The following is a 19,846-nucleotide window of genomic DNA, read 5'->3' as shown; positions in this document are numbered from 1 at the left end:
CGTCCAGGAGGAGGCCTAATATATGCAGACACCTGGCAGAGCAGGAAGCTGGAGGGTGAAGGGGCAGCATGGGCAGGACCCAGAGGAGGGAGCAGGCGTAGCTCCTGAGGACAAAAGGGTGCAGGGAGGGCAGAGGAGAGCGGGGCTGGGAGGCAGTGAGAACTTCATCCCGCGGGCACTGGGGAGCCACAGAGGGTGGTGCACAGGGGAAAGGGCAGTCCAGCAGGGCAGGGAGGTAGGCCAGGAGCCAGGGGAGCAGTGGGCCCCGGAGCCCAGAGCTGGCTCCAGCCCAACCCAATCTCCTGCCGGGAAGCCAGGCAGGAACCTAGGGCGCGACTTCCCACCTTCACAAAAGAAATCTGGGCCATGGGTGCCCCGGGTCGGGGTTTCTGTCGAGAGATCCGGTCTCCCCCACCCTGCAGCTGCTGAGTCAGAAGCCCGGGGCGGGGGCGGGGGAGACCCAAATCACACCCCCTTCCAGCAGCGCAGGCAGGCAGCTGAGCACGCTGGCGCCCAGCTCCCCCCACCCCCGGGCCAGACCGGAGCTCAGACGGCCAGCTCCCGGGCCCTCCCGGCCCCAGCACCCCCTCGCCGGGACGTAAGCCACAGCATCCTCACTTGTCAGCACTGGAAGGGACCCACTTGGGGCCGGGGACATGGAGGCCTGGGGCAGGACAGGGTGGGCTCGTCCACGCTTGGCCAGATCCCCTCCTGGGGCACGGAGCAGGGACCCTCAGAAGGCAGGGACGTCGGGCGCAGGCCTGGGGACTGTTTCAAGGTGGGGTGGCACTGGAAGCAGGCTGCTGGGACAAAGAATTGGAGCAGGGGCAGGGCGGGCCCGCCAGGCAGAGGGAACAGCACGCGCGAAGGCTCAGAGGTGGGGACACAGACGGCGCGGCCCAGCAGGGACCTCTCGGGGCTCTGCTCCGCCAGCGGGGCCCCAGAGGGAGAAGACTGCCAGGTCTGCGGGGAGAGCTGACAGGCCTGAGCACCCCACTCTGGTGGGGCCACGAGGGCCGGCGATGGGCCCGTGAGTGTCGCAGGCAGGAGGGCAGAAGGGCAAGAGGGAGCCGGGGACGTCACATCTGCTGACCGAGCCCCCGCCCGCAGCCGGCTTTGGGGAGGAAACGCTCTTTCCCACAGTTTCGAAAGATCCTCTTTGCTTGAAGGAAGAAGCAAACCCGGAATCACACCATTCCACGGCGTGGGGCCGTGCTCGCTGGGGCTGGGGCTGGGGCGCTGGGCCCCCGAGCCCACCCACCAGAGAGCCACCCACCTGAACACACTTCCCTGCAGGACACTAAGCAGGGAAAGGCCAGTGGGGACCGGACAAGGGACTTAACCCCCCAAGTCCGCGTCAAGGCTGCACCTGGCAACGGCTCTCGCCTCCTGGCCCTGGGAGATCCCTGAGCCCCAGAAGGTTCTGGAACCAGCGGTCCCTGAAACCGCCCCTCCCAGGGAAGCACTTCCTCCCAGGGGAGAACTCCCGCATCTCCCCCCGTGGCCCAGCCCATCACTGGGTGCCGCAGAGCACTGAGGGGCAGCCCTTCACAGGCCCTCCCCGCCAGCACCAGAGCAAGAAACTCCTCTCCCCAGCCTGCAGATGCAGACACTGAGGGTCAGGGAGGCCCCCAGCCACTGCTCTTCCCTGCTCCCCGGCGAGAACTAAAGTTCCGACCCTCCTTGAGTTCACCCTCACGACCACCCTAGAAGTAAGTGTCATCACCCCACTCCACAGATGACAAAGTCCAGGCTCAGAGAATGAGATGCTGCCCCAGGTCACACAGCTGCAAAAGGCTGAGCGGGGACCCGAACCAGGCACGTGAGTCCTCCCCCCGCAGCACGCCAGGGCCACCCAGCCCACACGTGGCTTCCCAGGCTCATAGAAGGAACCCCTCACCAGAGCAGTGACAAGGCAGCCCCACCAGCCAGATGGCCCTCTGCCCATGCCACCTCCCCAGGGCGGGGCGGGTAGAAATCCCATAATCTCTAGGGCCTCTCCAGGGAGGAAGTGTCCCCCCACCCCCGCCTGGGCCACGGGATTCGGTTTTCTGTCCTCTAATCAAGAGATTCCCCACAATCCTGGCAGCCACACGTGCACGCCAGGAGGAGAGGCCACCTCGCACAGGGCAACAGGCACGGCCGAGTCCGGCTGGGCCAGCCAGGGCGGGAAGGGCCAGGAGAGAGGCCGACTGGCTCCTCCCTCAGCGCCCTCCACCGGGCCCTCAAGTCAGAATCCCAGACCTACCAGGTCCGTCTGGGCACTGCTGGGGCTGCCCATGCCAGCCTGGGAAGCCCACCCAGCACCTACGGGGTGGCAGAGGGTCCCAGGTACCAGTGGGGCTCAGCAGGACAGAGTCCAGGATCAACCAGCTGCTTGGCACCTGCCTTACTGCCAACAAGTGGGGTGACGGGCACAGAGCGGGCACCTCGGTGCCGAGGAGGATGGGGCCGGGCCCCAGCCTTCCCACCGAGCGTGTGTCCTTCATCCATCGCCACTCACCTGGGCAGCCCTCCTGACCGCAGAGCCCTGTGTCCTCAGGTGCCAGCGGCACGCTGGGGTCTCACGCAGACTCACTGGTCCGTGCTCTGACATGGACACTATGAGTGCTGGTGGGATGGACCTGCCTGCGTGGAAAACATCTGTGTCCCACGTCCCCATCCCGGCAAGCAGCCCCCAATGTCAGGACCACGTGGGCCTTCTACTCTGACCTCACAGCCCCTCGCCAAGTGCTCAGGCCCGCAGCAGGTCCGGGATAAACCCTGCCCCTGGGCCATAATGGCTGGGCCAGTCCTGCCCAGCCCCTCCCCACTGACGGCCTGGGGCAGACAGCAAGATGCAGTGTTCCCAGCTCCGGCTCTGGGGCCCTGGCACCTGCAGGGCCTCGGTAGTGGCACTCTGGTTCTCTGCACCTCAAAATACACGGGGTTGGCGGCCCCACGCCCACAATCTGTGTGGCCTCGAGGATCTGCTGGGCCTTTGAACCCGGGCCTCACCTGCAAAGGGAGAGTGCAGTGGGCTGGGCACAGGCTGGCACCAGGCCACTTGGTGGACCGCAGCCCACCGGCCCTCCACCTGAACCCCAGCCCCACCCAGGCCTGGGAGCCACGGCGGGCCTGACCCCCAAGGTCAGGACCCCCGACCGCCAAATGCTAGCACAGGGCCCAGCCGTGCCCATGCAGGCAGGCGAGGGCCCCATCGCCCCAGGCCGGGTCGTAAGCCCTTGGGGAGACGCCCCCAACCTGGGGTTTCCACGTCCCCCACAGGCAGCACCATCACAGGAAGGCCTTGCGGGCCAGACCCTCCAACACCCCACCCCCACCCCGGCCCGAGGCGGGCTTGGCCGACCCCTTGGCACAGCTGGTCCCTCAGAGGGTCGGGCCTGGGCCGCGGCAGATACAGTCTGAATGAGGCCAAGCCCAGCCCTCCCCTCGGGGCACCCTGCCCGGCCAGTCAGAGGCAGAAACACTGAGTATTTATTTACCCTCATGTCCCTGACCCACCCCACCCAGCAGATACGCCCACACCGGTCACCCTTTCTCCTCTGTCATGAGGTTTCACCCCCAACCTCAACTTCCAGCGGAGAACCAGGCGAGAATGGGAGGAAACTGAGTCATGAGCTGGGGCACTGCCACCACACACTCCCCACAGCTGGTCCCAGGGGATGGAAACGGGCCACCCTGCAGAACTCTATACCTGGGGAGAGAGTGAGCTCCCTGCCACCGAGGGTGTGCAAGCCACGCTGCTGAACCGGGGTCTTGCACACACGCTTGGCTTCCCCAAGGCCCCAGGCCCGAGCCAGGAAGCCGGGTGTAGACTGGAGGGCGTGGGCCTATCTAACCCAGAGCTGCTAAAAAGAGCCAACGGGGAAGTAAAAATAGGAAATAAAAATAAAATTGCTCCAGCCAGCCCTGGTTGTTTGTGTAGGAAACACTGCATCTCCCGGCCCAGCAGGGCGGGCTCAGCTCTGGGCCCCTCCCGGACGAGGAATGTCTCTCCCCACATCCCCCCTCCTCCCAGGACTTAAGCTGTGCTCCCTGGGCAGGAAGTGCCTCTGAGAAGGATCCCGAGAGTCGGGTTCAAATCTCAGCTCTGACACTCATCAACTGTGGGACCCTGGGCAGGGAGCTGGGCCCCCTCCCAGGGCTGCAGACCCCCACCCTGCCCTGCCCGAGGCTCCGGCAACACCGGCCCACCACCTCCCCTGCCAGGTTCCCCTCCGGGACCCTCCCCATCTGCCCCGAGGTGGGCAGTCAGGAGATAAGAGCACCAGACTACAGGGAGGACCAGACCTGGCCCTCCGCGCGGCCCAGAGCTCCATTTCCGTATCCACCCAATTAGAGGAAGTCTTCCTTCTCATCCTTTCCTGCGGGTCCTTTCCAGGGTTGGCATTAGGCTCATTCTCACTAAAGTGTGCATGACTAACCCTGGCTTCAAGACCGGCTCGTTCTCCCAGGGTGCAGAACCCCACAGAAGAGAAGGCACCCCGGCCAGAGGGCCAGGCTGCGGCTCACACATCCCACCGCCCGCCCCGCCCTGCCCTTGGCAGGCAAGGACCCTCCACCACCCACCCCGCCCCGCCCTTGGCGGGCAAGCACCCTCCACCGCCCGCTCCGTTCAGGGAGGCACTTGCCTCATCAACGCTCATCGATCGGCCACGTCTGCCGAGGGCGCCCGCTGCAAGGGCTCGGGAGAGCTGCAGACCATCAGTGACGCTGCGCAGCCCGGGCCCGGGGCAGTGGGACACCAGCCGCGGACGAGCGCCCCCACCCACCGTGCACCTCTTCAGAAACGCTTGTCGCTCCCGCGGCCCCTTCAGCCCCCACCACTGGGTCTGACGTTCGTCTAGCCCCTCGCCCAGGCCGGGGAACTGGGGTGAGCCCTGGGGGACTGGCTGGGGAGGTCTGGGGGTGACATGGCTGGTCGGATCCAACACCGGTCCAGTGACCCTGCCCGACCTCTGCGCCCCACGTGGTTCTGGTTCCAAGTCCCCAAGGAGGGTCTGGGGAGGATGGGGTCCCTGAGGGTGGGGGTGGGGGGCAGCACACGCCACTCCCAGTCCTGGCCTTGCTGCCCAGCCCCCTCCGGCCCACAGACCCTCTGAGCTGGCCGGAGAGCCCGAGCTGGGGGTTCCACGGGTGAGAGCACAGGACAAGAGAGCAGACCCTGGGCCCTCTGGCCTCCAGGTCCTGGGGGCCAAGCCTGAGGTCAGGGACGCCAGCAGCCCACCCAATATAGGAGCGTGGGCCAGCGGCCACCAAGCACGGAGCGAGGAGTCCAGACAGCCAGGGATACGACAGGAATGATGACGGTCATTTCAGAAACCAGGCAGGGTGTGTGTGTGTGCATGTGTGTGTGTGTGTGCAGGGCCAGCCACCAAGAGGGGCTGAGGGTCAGCAGTGGAGGGAGGTCCGGGGCAGGCCATCTCCAGAGCCCTGGAGGGATTCCCTGAGACCCCCAGGTCCCCACGAGGCCCGTTCACTCCCCCAAGGCCATGATCTGCCTGCCCCCTCCCCTCGCCCAGGGGCCCGGGCAGAGCGCAAGGCCTGGCCTCGATGCAGGACGGACATGACGGCCGAGGGGGTGGGGGGCCCCAGCTGCCCCTCCAATAACGAGCTCCACAGCTTATCAGCCACGTGCAGGACCAGCACGGGCTCGGGAGCCATCCCCTCCCCGCTCCGGTAGCCGGCCATGAGAGCATCCCCGCTGCCCAACGAGGAGACACAATAACTGTCCACAAGCAGATACGTCTCGGCAAAGAGGTTGCGGGCAGGGCGGCTGCTGCAGCCGGGAGACACACGCGGGGAACACACCTCTCCGAGGCCTGCAGCCAGCGAGGGCACCGGGAGCTGCGACCTTGCCCCGCGGCCCTGGGACTTGGGGTGGGGAGGGTGCCAGCCGGGGTCGGAGGGGCTGCACCTGGACTGGGGGGCGGTCAACCTAGAACCAGAGCTGCCCGCGGTCCTGCAGCCGGATCGCACCCCAGCAGAGGAGGCCCTCTGAGCACCATGGCGTTTCCTTTTTATAAATCCCATCCCACGCCAGCCACGGGAGCCAGGAATAAGTCGGCAGGGAGCCAACACCCAGCGGCAGCCTGTCCCAGGCCGGCGGCTGTGCCCGCACGCCTGCCCACCCTTCCAGCCTGGGAGGGAAGCCCAGAGAGGCCTTGGACATCTCGGGCTGGGCTGTGCACTCTGCCTGCAGCATCTCCCATACTCTCAGGCACCCAGGCTCCCATAAGCCCCGTCTACACCTGCGGAACTAAGCTGGGACCGCCAGCCAGGCCGTGGGAACCTAAGGCGCGTGCTCCAGACTGCCCAGCTGCCTGGGCCCAGGTGTCAGGCTGCATCCTACACCAAAGTCCTGATTGCCCCCCCAGACCTTCCTCTAGAGTTTTCCTCATCTGGTAAAAGGCACATCACCCTTCCTGTGCTCAGGCCCAAAGCCCCAGACCACTTCTGCCTCGTTACCACTCCCCCGCCCTGCCCTCTGCCCCCCACTTCTCACACAGCAGCAGAGCCTCCTACCAAGCACAGGCCAGACGCCACCCTCCCTGGCCCGGGACCCTCCAGTGGCTCCACCTCGCCAGGGCAGGGGTTCCATAGGCTTCTCCGCGCTCTCTGATTCTGTCTCTACCCTTTCCCCTCACTGGCTCGGCTCCAGCCACACAGGTAGATTCAAGGAACTCTGAGTGGCAGGCCTCAGACGGACAACACTGACGTGCGGATCCGAGGACGCAGAAACTGACTTCTCCCAGGCAAACTCCTATGCATCCCTCACAACCCAATTCAGACAGCCCAGCCCACTGAACAGCAGGGCAAGCTGATGACCCTTCTCCTGTGCCTGCCCCGCTCCCAGTAGTCCTCCCAGCGCCACACTCACACTGTCCCCTCCCCCACAGTGAAAGCAGGCATGACCACACTTGTCAACCACGAGTGACCTACCCTGACGCACATTATCAGCCCCACTTTACAGATAAGAAAACTGAGGGCCAGAGAGGTTTTAAAACTCTGGCCCAAGGTGACACAAGTGGTAGTGTGGCAGCAGCCCACGCCAGTCCCTATGACCCCAGGCACCACTCACCATCTTGGGGGCTAAGCCTCACTCAACGCTGCCTCCCCAGGGACCAGCAGGCCCAGGCGTCTGCAGACAGACAGCCAGTCAGACAGACAGAGGCACGAACAGACGGCTGGCAGGTGGAAGCTTTGCTCTGAACCTCTCGGCCAGGCTTTGATTTCTACCCTCTCGCCCCACCGGCCAAGTTTCAACAAGACGTACTGAGCAGCAGAGGAAGGAACCACGTCTCAACACAGGCAGTCATCTGGGGCTGAGGACACCCTGTGCTGCATCCGGGCTCTGAGTCCACGGGACGCCCAGGTCCCATCCAGCAGCAGGTGGCAGCTGCATCTGAAGCACGCAGAGCGGGGGGGGGGGGGGTGGGGGGGGGGCTCAGCCCTGGACGGGGACACCCACGGTTGCAACCCTGGCCTCAGGCTCCCCGAGAGCTTCCAGCTGCCATCTGGGCCCAGGGATCCTCCAGGGCAGGGTCTCCGTCGATGGCTCCAGGCTCTCCCTGCTCCACGCCCAGGAATCAGCACCAGGGTAGACACACAGCAGGACTTCCCTCCCTTGAAAGTTGGGACGGACCCCCAGAAGAAGGGTGATTCAAACAATGATGACTTTCAAAGTCACTTTGCAAGGGGTGGGCTCCCCCCGCCGTGACGTTTCTCAAGTGGAGGGGGTGGGGGAGACATTTGCAGAAAGCGCTAATTCAGTCAACAAACACTTTCTGAGGCTGGTGCAGCGCCTGGTGCCGTGCGCTCGGCAGCCAACTAGACCTGCGAGCCAAGCCCATTGGTGGGCAGGGGTGCTCGGCGGGCTCAGGCCCCACGGGGAAAGGGCCGCGCCCGACTGGCGGTGCCTGCCAAGGGTCCCGGCCGTGGAGCGGCGGCGTGCCAGCCCTGTACTTCCCACCTCCGACTCGGCCCAACATCCTTCCTTCCATTTCACAAATGAGGAAACCGAGATAAACAGGGAGGAAGTAACGTGCTCCAAGTCACAAAGTGCATGTGGCAGAGCCGGAAGGTTCAGGCCAGGGGCTCTGAGCGGGCCACCCATCCCCCATCAGCGGTCTGCAGGGATCAGCCTCTTGGGGGCAGAGGCTGGCGCCCCGACCTTTGCCCAGGGAGACAGAGCAGGGAAGGGGGAAGGCCCTGGCTCCCCCCGCTGCTGTCCGCACCCCTCCAGCTGGACCCAGGAAGGTGGCCACCAGTGCCGCCCCGCCCCACCCCAGGCTGTGGCCCACCTCGCCACCGTCTGAGCTCAGAGTGGCCTGGCACTCAATGCCCAAGGCCCCCACCTCCTAGCCCTCCTCCTGACCTTGATCCTGGGCAGAAAGTCCAGGAGCAGGGGCGGGGCGGGGGCAGCTCTGCCACCTCCTGTGGACTCTGGCCCCAGTAAGAGCCATTTCTCTCAATCCAGGCAAGGAGGGGGTGAATCGAGGAACCACCAGGTGGCCCAGCACTCCTGCAGGAGGCTCCACGGGGGGGCAGGGGCACTTCGGGGACGGACCAAGGGATGTGGGGACAGACAGGCGGGTGGGGAAAGGACCCCCAGCTGCTCCACCCAGAGAGGGGTCCGACTCTGGCCACTCCGCCCAGGAGCCAGAGCTCCGAGCTGGCGTAAGAAGACGAGGTGGGCCGGCGTGGGCCACGCTCCAGACCAGGACACCCCAGGGCCCGGGAAGCAGAGGGGACATCGGGCCCGCAGACAGCGGGCTGAGAGGGGCTGCCTGCCGCTAGGCTGGGGGTGGCCAGGTCGCGGCCAGGCCCACTCCCAGCCTTACCTCCTCCCAAGGTTAATCACTCCCAGAGCAGCTGACCACATCCCTCACGCTCCCGCGGGTCCTCACCAGCACAGACCGGTAACCAGCCATCAGGGGGCCAGGCAGAGGAGCCTGGCCGTGCAGTTGGATCCTTCTGAAATCCTCCAGGGACAGCCCACCCAACAAACTCTTATTTATCCCGTAAAACCTAACTACAACATCACCTCCTCTTTGAAGCCTCCCTGACTTCCCCAGGCAATTTACAGGTGGAGCAACTGAGACCCAGAAAAATAAATTTGCCAGCCCAGGGCCACACGGTCCCCAGCTCAGAGCGGGTACTCATTCATCACACCAGCACGCTTTGAACACAAGAAAGCCAGAAAGCAGAGTGAGCAGTGCCTGATGCGGACAGAGAGGCTGGAGGGCCACGTGACGCTGAGCAGAGGCCCGAGCTCCACACCGGGGCAATGGGGGCCCGCGGAGAATTCCAGCTTGGGGATGTCAGGGCCCAAGGAGAGAAGGGGCCGGCCCGGCCTTGGGTGGTGGCTGGCGTGACAGCACCTGCAGCTCCCCTGCCCCCGCTCTGCCCAGCCCCCATCAGTAAGATTATTCCCCCCTGACATGCTGCTTTACCCCCAAACCGTCTCACCGTAACACTCCCAGGTGAAAGCCAGAGCTGGACCTGGCGGGACTGACCATACTCCCCACCGCAGCCGACTTCCTACCTCCCACAGCTCAGATCCTGTCCCCTCAACAGAGGAGGCCACTTCCTGAGGAGGGGATCCCCAGCTCTGCCACCCCAACTGCAAGGCCACCAGCTCAGGGGAACAGGGCCAAGGAAGGGAGGAGCAGAGGCCTCTGGTAGCCAGAGGGCCCCAGGGAAACCGAGGCCCGCGGGGAGAAGGGATCTGCCCGGGCATGCAGCGAGCTGCTCAGAGAGCCAACTGGACCGTCCACCCAACCCTGGGCTGCAGCCCTGCAGGGGAGGGGCCCTCCTGCCGCCCGGGGGTGGGGGAGGGGTGACCACCAGCCTGCCCAGGTGGGGCAAGACAAGGGGGTTCAGGGGACACCCCAAGAGCTCAACCATACAGGTCTCTCCTGGGAGCAGCAGGGACAGCCTCTGCTGAGGGCACCCCGAAGCTGCCCTGGATGAAGCCGGGTCACGGGGGTCCACAGCCAGGGCACCTCGGGCACGTCCTTCAGGCTCCCCAAGACTGAAGCCCTCATCCCCCAAATGTGGACACAACAGCCCCACTCCAGGGCCTGTCCACATGGAGGGCACTCAGCCCAGGCCACCGCCCTGCCACCGTGGCCCAGGGCCGCCCCACGCCGGGCCCGGCCTCTGAGGGCCAAGCGGCCAGCCAGGTGGGTTCTCTGGACAGGAGGCCTGCGTCTCCTGGAGAGCGGGGACCGGGCTGGACCACCAGCCCCTCGCCAGGGCCCCAGGTGCATCCTCCATGGCGTGCAGTCGTGGGTCACCTCCACCCCACTCCTCGACCACGGGCGCTTTCCTGGACGGCTTGGAGCCCACCGTGAGCCCTCCCTTGGCTGACACTCCCGTGTCCCTACGAGGCTGCGTCGTCACCCCGCGTCCGAATGAGAAGCGGCGGAGCTGAACCCGGGTAGCCCGGCACCCAGTCCAGAACTGAGCCCACCGCCCCGCACTCTACTCGGCCGGCTCACAAGCGAAAGACCGCGCACAGCCTGGCTGGCTCTGGCGGGAAAAGCACTCAGGCTGCCGGAGGACACGGCCCCGCAGACCGGAGGGAGGGGACCGGGACAGGGACCTCCAGGGAGGGGCTCGGGGCCAGCCGCCCGACGGCGCCTTCTCCAGAGGGCCGGGCAGAGAGCCTGTGAGTGCAGCGACTCCGGCCACCTGGGCTGTCACCACCTGACCTCTGCCCAGGGCCAGTGCGGACACTTAAGCTAAACTGGTCAATTACGGGATACTTAGATCCCTCCCTGGGGCTCCCCAGCCTCCCTCGGTTCTGGGCCGCAGCACCAGGAAGCCAGTTGAATCAGTAACCTCATTACAGCCCAGCGGCCGCACCCGGGGCCGGCTTTGAACTCCGCGGGGTTTATCCATGGCCACTGCAGGATTCACACACGGCTGGCCCGGGCCCAACCTGCTCTCCCCTCCCTCTCCTCCCCTCCGCGCCGGAGCCTCCAGACTCAGGACGGCCGCGGCCTCTGCTGAGACCCGTCACCACCGGCCCCGAACCCTGGGCACAGCCCGAGAAACCGAGGCACGGCGAGACACCACTGTTGCTCAGATGAGCCCACGGAGGCGCAGGGGTGCCGGGGCCAGGCTCTGGGTCACCGGGAAGCACACCAAGGGCTCCTCTTTGTGTCCCCAGCCCCAGCTGACGGCGCGCCCCACACCTGTCTCAGGAACTTGGGACCAAGGGCCAGCCGTGAACATCTCACGAGGAGGGACCCCAGGGCAACAACTCACACCGAGGCCCTCAGTGGCTCCAGCCCCACAAGGCCCCCCAACATCCCGTTTCCCAGCCCCAAGGTCAGTCCCCACCTTGGTCCTCGAGTCCTTGCTCTGACCCCAAGAGGCCCGGTCGCCCTGCCCCGGCACAGACAGCCCATCCCCCAACTTTGGTGCTCTGGGCCCGACACGTCCTTCCGGGACTGGGCTCAGCCCTCTTGACTTCCAGACTGTTCCATCACCTTTCCCAGAGACCCCAGTCCCCCTCGCTGAAGCCACTAGCGCCCAGGTCCTAGAACGTCTCGGTTGATGTAATGGGGGGCCCATGGGGTGGAGAGCACGTCCCCAAGGACAGGCCAAGGGCCCACGGGCCAGGTAGGGAGAAGGGGACAGGAGAAGAGCCAGGGCTGGGCAGGAGTTGGGGGGTGGGGGGGTCCTCTCCCAGCCCCGTGCTCCAACCCAGTGGCCCAGCCTGACCCCCCCGCCAGGAAGCCACTTGGGGTCCCCGCCCCCAGTGCAGGCCGCTGTGCCGAGAGACCCAGCCACAGCCACTCACAGGGGCACCTACCCCGTTGGGCTCCAAGCCCGCCCAGGACCCTTCTCCTCCAGCCCAGCCTCTGCACATAGCTGGAGGCCTCATTCCGACCCCAGGGCCCCGGGGCCCCTCCTGGTCACCGTGTCAACCAGCCAGCTCTCACGCAGCACGGCTTCTCCTAGCTCCGGCCACACGGGCTGCTGGGCCCTGTCTCAGCTGACCCTCCACCCCAAGCGCCCCTCCCCCTGACCTGTCGCAGCCCTGCCTCTGCTTCAGAGTCCACGCCAGGACTGGCTCCCACAGGAAGCCCGGCCGCCCTCCCGCTCACGGCCAGCTCCGGCCCGGCCGGCGCTCGGCAGGTGCTCCCCGGGCGCCGTGGGGACTGAAGCCAGCCAGCAGGCCCAAGTCCTTCTAAGGAAAAGCACATTGAGACTTTATTAGAATCAGCTGGGAAGGCCAGGCCCGTGCGCGTGTCCGTGCACGCGTGTTTGTGCGCCCGCTCGTGGGAGTGGGTGCGTGAGCGCCCGTGCGCGCGTGTGCACGTGTGTTCGTACGTGTGTTCACAGCTGTGCACCTGTGTGCATGTACGCGTGGAGGCGTGCGGTCACGTACATGCGTGTGCGCTGCCCACAGGGAACGCAGAGATAAGGGGACCAGGTGTGGCTGTCCTCGCCCAGTACCCCCACCAGGTCCCTCAGGAATTTGCTGCCTGACAGCTCTGCCCTGGCGGGGCGAGGACGGGGACCCCAGGCCACGGGGGTCTTGCGGCTGCGCCTCTAGCTGTCACCCAGCCCGTGGTTTTCCAGTCTATCAATAATACCCTCGACCCTGCGCCACCCCCAGCCGGGGACAACCCCGGAGGAGGTTCGGGGTCTCTACTCCCCAGAGGACCTTCGAGGGGTGAACGGGGACAGAACGGGGACAGACGGGGACAGTGAACCTTCAACCTCCACCAAGTCTCCCAGAACAAAACGTTCCCTCACCTAGGGCCCGACACGCATAACAGGGCTCCCGGGGAGCCAGGACGGGGCACAGACCCACACCTGACGATCAGGAGGTCGGGGGACAGCGGCGCCACCCCAGGGACTGGTCCTGGCCCAGCTGGTGCTCAGGCCCCACCACTGGGACACCAAGGTGCTGAGAGAAAGCAGGCAGGACCGTGCAGAGGCGCAGCGCGGCACAAAGACCGCGACGGTCCTCACGTTTCCGTGGGCCCCGCGAGGCTGTCACGAGGTCCTAGCAACCGAGGCCCAGGGACACAGCAGGCACCCAGGGAATGGAGCCATCATGTCCTCGGATGGACGGCACAGCGCCCCGCGCACGTCAGAAGAGATTCAGAGACATGGGACAGACGCGGGCCAAGGAGGCCCACCTGGCTTCTGGAGGCCAAGGAAATGGGTCCCTGAGCGGCCGCCCCGTTCACTTGCTTCACTCACGCAGGGACGCGGGTCCCAGGCACGAGAGGACACACCGACGTAGGGACACAGGACAGACGGCGCCAGGCACAGGGCAGGCAGGGCCCAGCTGCGGGGCCTAGAGCGAGCGCGCGGCTGCAGCCGCCTGAGCGTGCGCGCACCGGGGCCGCCATGTGCGCGTGTCCCCACTCTCCTCCGCGTCGGCCGGGGCCAGGTTTACTGAGCTGCTTTCTGCCCCACCACGCTCACTCGGCTCTGAGCTAGACGACTGCTTTGTAACTCTAGGGTGCAATTTCTCCGTCTGTGAGGCACCGGGGCGCGACAGCTCGGAGCAGCCCGCGCCAGGCTCGGTGGGCGCGCAGGCGAGGCCCTCGCCCCACCAGCTCCTGCGGGCCTCGGGGAGGGGGCACAGAGCAGGGGCCATGTCGCTGCTCGCTCAGCGCGGCAGGCGAGGCCGGGGGCAGCCCCCCTCTCCAGCGTGGGCCCCGCAGCCCCGACAGCAGCAGCCACACCTCTGCTTTGTGCTCCTGTTTCAGCCTCACACTCGAGAACCGGGCCCCTCGCTGATCCAGGCAGGGGGCACGGGGAGGCTCCGGCCACGGGCCTTGCCGTCGGAGAAGGGCCGTCAGGTAGACACGCCCCTGAAATAAGATGGGCTGCCTTTCCGCCAGCACCGTAGAAGGGCCAACACACGTGTCCATTTTACAGATGGACAGTTAAGGCTCCGGGAGGCCGGCAGGCAGGCCACACACACAGGGACAGAGGACCCGATCCCCAGTGGCCTGACCACCAGCCCACAAGAGGACACGGTCCCCCAGGAAGGTGCAGCTCCCAGGGTCTGCTCCCCCTCTCCCCGGGAATGGCCAGGTCATTCGAGAGAGAGCAGGTAGGGGGAGCAAGTGACAAAGGGGCCTGAGGAGGAGAGGAAGGGAGAGCAAAGATGGAGCTGCCCCTTGGAAAACGTAAGCAGTGCAGGCAGGGGAGGGGAGGGGCCCGGCCCTCTCCCCGCACCTTCCACAGCATCCAGGTAACAGACCTGCACCGTGCACGTCAGGGCGAAGGGATCTGATCCCCAAGCAGACACCAACCTCACCAGCCACCCAGGTTCTCAAGGGCCTGCACCCCTGCCCAGCCCTAACCCTGCCCGTAGTCAGCTCCCATAGGAACAGACCGGTCGACGGGACACCTCGAGGCCCTGGCCGCCAGAGCCAGCTAGACAAATTGTGACAAACTAGGGGTGGGTGAAAAGGGAAGGTGGATCACGTCTTGTCCTGAGCCAATTCAGTGGCCTCTGCTCTGTCCTACGGACAGCAACTGAGTCGGGCCCAGGAGCCCTCTTCTCCTAGAGGACGGGCCTTACTCGAGACCACCGCCTACCGTGGAAACACACCAACTGTGGAGAGAGCCCGGGCGAGCCAAGAAAATGAAAGTCCGGAGGCAGCTTCCACCGGCTCTGGGCAGGCGCTTGGGGCCTCCCCCCGACCCCACACCACCTCCTGTGCAGCCGCTGTCTGTCCCCCCTTGGCTCACCGAGGGGCCCCTCTCCTGATGCCAGAGCCCGTGGTACCCATACCCAGCCCCATTGTGTACCACACAGTAATCCCACCACCAGCCCCCAGAACGGGAGACAAGGACCACCAACCGAAACCCGCCCACAGAGGCACAGAGGGGGTGGGGCAGGGGCCGGGGAAAGGCAGGCAGAGGGCCTCCTGGAGGAGGCCCAGCTCCCCGCAGGCCCGGAAGGACAGGCACAGCTGGAAGAGCTGGTGGAGCTGGGATCAGGCCCCCAGCAGCTGCCCCGGGGCGAGCAGGGCTGCCCGCTCAAGTCTGCCAAACCCCAGCTCAGCGCTGCCTGCCCGCACGCCCTCCGTGGCTCCTCCTGGGGGTCCCCAGCTCGCCCCACCCATGTTCGGGCAGAGCGGGTCAGGGCTACACGGTGGGCCCAGGCACAGCAGACAGGCGACCAAGCCCAGGCAAGGATGCAGGCCAGCAAGGCCACGGCCACGGCCACACCCATCTGAGGGCTGTTTTTCTCACCCTGACACTTCCCCCGTCGACAAACAGAGCCCCCTCGAGTTTACCAAAACAAACGCCCCAACAGTCAGCAGTGCCCAGGCCAAGACAGGACTGCCTCGCAGGCTGGACTCCAAGCCCAGCCTCCAAGCCCAGCCTCCAGAGAGACACATGACCCTGTTATTTCGGGAGGCCCCGGAATGTGCTCTATTTTGGGTCCCGAGGGCTCTGATGTTACCAGATGCCCCTTACCGGGGCTCCAAGCTCTCCCAGGTCCCCAAGGGCTGCCCAGAGGGTGACCAGTGGACCTCCTGCTCTGCTACTGCCCCCCACCCTTCCCCGGGCAAAGGGGCTACTGGCAGCCAGGGGTCTGGGGTCTGAGACCTTGGGACACTGCGGACTCAGCCTTCCAGTCCCACTGTCCAGCCTGATGCCAGCGCACGTCTCCCCCCGACGGGCACGGGCACTGGTCCGCCCTGGGCAGTGGCAGCAGGGGCAGGGAGCAGGGGCTGCCTTGGGCACGTTCCTTGGCCTCCAGCTCTGTACCTTGGGCTCATCCCCGCCCCGCCCCCACTGGGAGGCTCAGCAGCTGGGAGACTCCCGGGCGGGTGACAGCAAGTGCCCAGGCCCACCGAGCCCCAGGCGATGGGTGCTGGAAGGAGCAGGCCCTCTGCCCAAGGCCCCGAAAGCGGCCGGACAGCTGTATGGGGCAACGCCACCTGCCCAGCAGCTCCAGGTCCACCCTGGGTCGCCAGCCGCGCCTGGACAAGCCGGGCCTCCTGATACTGACCCCCAACGAGGAATTAGGCCGTGTTGACAAAAGGGCTTAGGCAAGTAGCCGCTTAAATGGACCTTCAACTCCACCGGACTTCAGAGCTGCTCACCAGCTTAGAAAAAACTAAAGTGTAATCAGAGCCCAGGGCTCTCCACTCAGGCCTGGGGCACGAGCTGCCTGGGAGGCCACAGGCTGAGTCAAGGAGAGAAGCTCCCCCAGCCAGCCAACTTGCAGCAGCGCGGGGGCGGCGGGGCGCAGGGGAGGGGGAAAGGTGCGGGGAGGAACACAACACCTACCCAGGTTCCTGGGGCACGACCTTTCCTCTTCACAGGAACTCCAGCACAGCGACCCTACAGCCTGGACCCTATGTGTGCTGACTCCCAGGACCCTCCCAGGATGTCAGACACTGGGACCTGTCCCGCTCCAGGTACCCAGCCGTGGCCCTGCCTCATCGCGGGGGCCAGGAGGGGAGCAAAGGCAGAGCTGAGCATTCTTGGTCCAGAGGGACGCTCTGTATGTGCACACACGTGTGCAAAGCTTTAACGGGGGACAGGAGAGGCTGTCGGCCTCCACGGGGCCCCGCCAGGCCCACGCCAGGCCCGGCAGTGGCAAGTCAAACAACTCAGCTTTCAATCCTGCTACACACACACACACACACACACACACACACACACACACACACACACACGGTCACCACGGGCTGGGGGTTCAAATCCAAAATCCATCACTTTGTAGCCTGTGGCCTCAGTCGCTCTCAACCAGGTTTCTCATCTGCAAAATGGGCATAAGCACCCACCCTGGGGGCTCTGGGGAGGAAGGAGGGTGCTCAGCCTGGTGCCTGCAGAGGTCTTCGCTGTACAGAGTCAGGGAAGGAGTCTTAGACTTGACAGACTCGGAACCCTGCCCCCGTCACCCTGCCATATGCCCCTCTGTGAGCCGGCGCCGAGGGCTCAGACCCTCGCCCAGACATCCCGGGGAGGGGGGCCAGCTCCACGCGGCTCCCCTCCACCTCCCCGTCTCACCAAACGTCCCTGCAGCTGTGCTGAGTTCTGGCAGCCAAGCCGGTGGCCAAACTGCACCCCGGGCTGCAGGAGGGTGGGCAGGCAGGAGGGGCAATAGACCGCGGGTTTCATTCATAATCAGCTGCTCTAATTTCCATTCAGCACAAATCTTTCACCCAGACTGACAGCCTAGCTGCCGGCCCCACCACCAAATTAATATCCTTCCCGGGCTCATTTATAAAGTCTCCCCAACCCCTCCCCCCTTCCCGGCCTCTCACTGGCTCCCAAACCCTAGGGAGGACGACGGCTCGGGGCACCTGGCCATGCCCCCTCCTCCTCCTCCGTGGGTCCAGGCCTTGAACTGGAGAGCAGTCCGGGACAGGGAAGCCACTGGGTGGGATGGCAGTGGGAGAACAGGAAAACCGGCCCTCCGTGCCTCTAGGGTGTCCACCCCAAGTGCAGGGCCAGCTCCAGAGAACGCCCGGAGAACACTCTGGTGCGCCAGAGTGAGGGGCCCCATTTCTGGAATGGGGCCCCAGGTTTGATGTTCCCGGTCTTACGGCCCCTTGGCGACCCTGCCCACCCGCGCCCGGGCTGCTCTGGGGGAGGAGGAGTCCGGAGTGTTCCAGGGCCGGCGGCCTGCTGGACTCGGCAGCCCAGGCGGCGGCGCAGAGGCCGTCCTGATGCCAGGGCGGCTGAAGGCTAGGAGCGCACAAGTTGCGCCGCCCCGCTGGAGGTGGGCGCCCGGGCGGAGGTCGCGGGCCGCTGCCAGGAGGGGCCAGGAGCCCCCCCTCTTCCAGCCGATCGGCTGCCCCTCCGGCCCCGCCGCCCGCCCGCTGCCCACTCCCGCTCCGCCACCAAGTCGGCGGCCCGGCGCGGGCCGGGGGGCCGCCAGCCGCCCTCGCCCCCTCCCAGCCCGGCCGGCCCGGGTAAAAGTTGCCCGGCCCACCCGCTCCCGCCCGGCGCCCCAACTCCGCGCGGGCCGGCTGGGGGAGCGGGGCTAGCCGGGGCCCCCGCGCGCGCCGGGAACGCGCCCCGCCGCCGCCGCCCGCGATCACTCACCGAGCGGCAGGAAATGTTTGGTGTCCATGTCTGCGGCGACCTCGCGGCGGGAGGCGGACGAGCGCGGCGGCCCCCGGCGCGGCCGGCCGGGCCCGGGCGGCGGGAGCCGGCGGCGGCGGCGGCGGCGGCGGCGCGCGGAGGCCGCGGCGCGGCGAGTTGTTGCAAAAGTCGCCCAACAATGTAAACTACTTGTGCTGCGCGCCGCCGCCGCGCGCCCGCGCCCGCGCCCCCGCCGCGCGCGCCCGCGCCCCGCTCCGACCGCTGCGGCGCCGGCGGGGGGGCGGCGGGGGGCCCGCGACGGGCGCGGGCTCGGCGCAGCGCCGCCGCCCGCCCGGCCTGCGCGCCCGCCCGGCCTGCGCGCCCGCCCAGCCCCGCCCGCCCGGAGCGCACCCCCCGCCGGTCCCCCCGCCCGGCCGGAGCGGACTGCCCCCTCCGCGCCCCCACCTCGTCAGCCCGGAGCGCGCCCCCCGCCCCCCGCGCGCCGCCCGCCCAGCCGCCGAGTTGCGAGCGAGCAAGCGAGCGGTGCAAACTTGCAAGTTTCCCTCCACCAGGGGTTCCCCGGAGCCGCGCGGGGGCGGCGGGGGGAGCGGCGGGGGGGGGGCGGGGGGGAGCGGCGGGGGGGGCGGGGGGGCGGGGCGGGAGCAGTATTCCCTCCCCGGCCTGCCCCAAAAAAACCACCCGGCGGAGCAGGCGGAGAGCCTGGCTGGAGCGACCGGCACGGCCGGGCCATTGTCTGGGCGGCCGCACAAAGCGGCCGGCCGCGCTGCGCGCCGACCCTGGCCGGCACGTGGGGAAACTGAGGCCCTGAGTGGCCGTGAGCCCCGACGCGGGAGCACAGGCTCGGCTCCGTCATCTGGGGAGTGTTTTATTTTTGGAGCCCCCAGTCCGCCCCCGACTTTCACACTCAGGGCAAGCAGAGATCGAAGGGCACCCCGGCCCCGCCCCCACGGACCCTCCCCTGGCCCCCCGGGAAGGAGAGGCTCCCGCTCCTGCTGCACTGTGGCCCTGGCTTCTGGGAGCCCTCTTTAAAGGCACCAGGCTGGGGACCAGCTGCCGCGAGTTGGGTGCTGACATAGTGACCGGTGGCTATTTTTACGCCTTGGACAGTTCTCTGCCCTGGCTTTTAAATTCATGACTTGTTTGTTTAAAAGCGAAAGGAAGGACGCCTGTCCCGACCGCTCGGGCTGCTGGAGTTGGGGCTTCGGTGTGAGTTACCTGCGCGGAGCCGAGCCTCCTGAGCAGGCCAGGCCAGGCGCTGCCGTGTCGTCGCCGTGTCCGGCCGCCCAGCGCTGAGCCGCCCTCCTCACAGACCCCTGCTAGACCCATATTCCCGATGGTGACCCAGGCTCGTTGGGGTGGGGGTGGGGGCAGAGGGGCTTACCAAGGTCACACAGGCTGCACGTGGTGGCCCCCGGGCCAGGGGGCACTGATAGGGAGGTGATGACTGTGGATGGCCGTCACCGCTGCCCAGGGACAACCACTGCCCTTCACAAGAGAGGGGGTCCTACTGCGGGGTGCACCACTGTCACCTGTGTGACCTCAAGCCAGCCTCACCACCCTTCTGGGCTTTAGTTTCCCCTCTGTGGAATGGGGGAGCAACGGGCCCACCTCCTACTGGACAGCCAGGAGCTGGATCCCACCAAGGCCGTTGAGACCCTTCCAGGAGGGAGGCCCTTGGGTCACCTGGAGCATCCTGAGGCGGGGCGCTGTGGGACGAGTGCTGGCTGGGGAGCCCTCCCTCCCCCAGCACAGGCCACAGCCCAGGCTTGTCCTGTCCCCTGGC

The 19,846-nt window shown here is 66.7% G+C and overlaps 1 protein-coding gene across 2 annotated transcripts in view; it reads right to left on the bottom strand.

Annotated features, from left to right (window-relative positions):
* The window catches only part of RXRA (retinoid X receptor alpha), a 95,825-nt gene extending 77,646 nt beyond the window's left edge, over positions 1 to 18,179 (bottom strand). Inside the window, exon 1 of one of the 2 annotated variants that reach the window (XM_082842724.1) lies at positions 18,064 to 18,179. In XM_082842724.1, coding sequence (XP_082698850.1) covers positions 18,064 to 18,091 — 28 coding nt within the window. In that variant the 5' untranslated portion in view covers positions 18,092 to 18,179. Of the gene's footprint in view, positions 1 to 16,296; positions 17,183 to 18,063 lie in introns of those variants that run through there. The other variant, XM_082842725.1, reaches the window with a different exon arrangement.
* Positions 18,180 to 19,846: the final 1,667 nt, after the last annotated feature.

This window comes from Leucopleurus acutus (genome assembly GCF_964270905.1).
Source record: "Leucopleurus acutus genome assembly, chromosome: 7".
Taxonomy (NCBI): Eukaryota; Metazoa; Chordata; class Mammalia; order Artiodactyla; family Delphinidae; genus Leucopleurus; species Leucopleurus acutus.
The sequence above is the reverse complement of the archived record's forward strand: the minus strand, read 5'-3'. Positions and strand labels throughout refer to the sequence as shown.